Source organism: Cenococcum geophilum (genome assembly GCF_001692895.1).
Source record: "Cenococcum geophilum 1.58 unplaced genomic scaffold K441scaffold_62, whole genome shotgun sequence".
Lineage (NCBI taxonomy): Eukaryota > Fungi > Ascomycota > Dothideomycetes > Gloniales > Gloniaceae > Cenococcum > Cenococcum geophilum.
In genome coordinates this window covers 727,068-728,257 of record NW_027137620.1, presented here as the reverse complement: position 1 = coordinate 728,257, position 1,190 = coordinate 727,068, and the positions used below count along the sequence as shown (strand labels likewise).

Sequence of the window (1,190 nt, the reverse complement as noted above, 5' to 3'; positions counted from 1 at the left end):
ATAGCTCTTTTAAATATATAAAAGAGATCTATAGGGCTTATAGGCCCCTCATTCTAAGGCTTACTCTTTTAAGGCAGATTTAGGACTCTAAGCCCTCTATTACAAGGTAGGAGTATATGTTCTTATAAAGGAGAAGACTATAAAACGACAACAGCACCTACCTAAAAAATATAAAATTACCTACTGTCTTCTTTATGCAGGACTAATAGGTAAGGCTTTTATTCTGTATCTAAGTCAATCTATCCCTACGCTTCTAGTTTATCGCTATAAATCCAACTAACATCTCGGCTAAATCTACAGCTACAGCCCCAGTTGTCTCAACTCCTACTAAACTTTTTACCAACTGTACGCCTACCATCCTAACCATTATAAGTCCTACTAGGATTATTACTAAGTCTTCGGCTATAACCCCAACCAACATCTTAGCTAAATCTATAGCTATAGCTCTAGTTATCTTAACTCCTACCAAACTTTCCGCCGACTCTACGCCTACTATCCCAACCATTATAAGTCCTACTAAGATTACTATTAAGTCTCCGGCCACAACCCCGACCACTATAAAGCCTACTACGTAGGATATACACCTAGGCTTTTCTATCTGCCAACCACCAAATATAGCTCCTCTTACTAGCGGATCTGTCTTTCTTACTAGTAGTATAGAAATGGGGAAAGCGCCTAAATGGCAAAATGATGTAACGAAGCGCCTTAGCTTGCTCCCGATTACGGTTCTAAATCCACGCTAGGATTACTGCAATGCCAATCTTAAGTAAGATATTAGTAACCCGGAATTCTGTAGGCAAGTTTAATAGGGGCTTAAATGCTAGGAGAAGGCCATAGTAATCGCTATATATCTTTATCCGGGAACCAATTCCTCAATAAGTTTGATAGAGCTAGGATTGTTTATAAAAACTAGGAAAATGGTAATTTGCTACCCGGATGGTTTTTATAGGAGAGGCAATGTGTAGGTTATGTGCGGTGAATATAGCGGAAAGCTAGTAGAGACGTTAGATAAACTGGTTAAGGAGGTAAAGGATAGAATAAAGTGCTATAAGGGAAGCAGTAATAAGAATACTGTTAAAAGACATATTAGCTGGTTTAATCGTCTCTACTAAAGCTGGCGACGACTAACCTACTTGGTTTGCTGGAGGAGTAGACAATGCGAAAAAAGGCGAAAAGCTATAATTGTCTAA

At 38.7% G+C, this 1,190-nt stretch overlaps 1 protein-coding gene across 1 annotated transcript; it reads left to right on the top strand.

Annotated features, from left to right (window-relative positions):
* Positions 1-581: 581 nt before the first annotated feature.
* On the top strand, positions 582-743 carry K441DRAFT_586189 (uncharacterized protein; the record flags this gene model as incomplete). The annotated part of the gene is made up of 1 exon (XM_067644619.1): positions 582-743. A coding segment is annotated over one exon (162 nt), but the record flags the coding sequence as incomplete, so codon positions are not given.
* Positions 744-1,190: the final 447 nt, after the last annotated feature.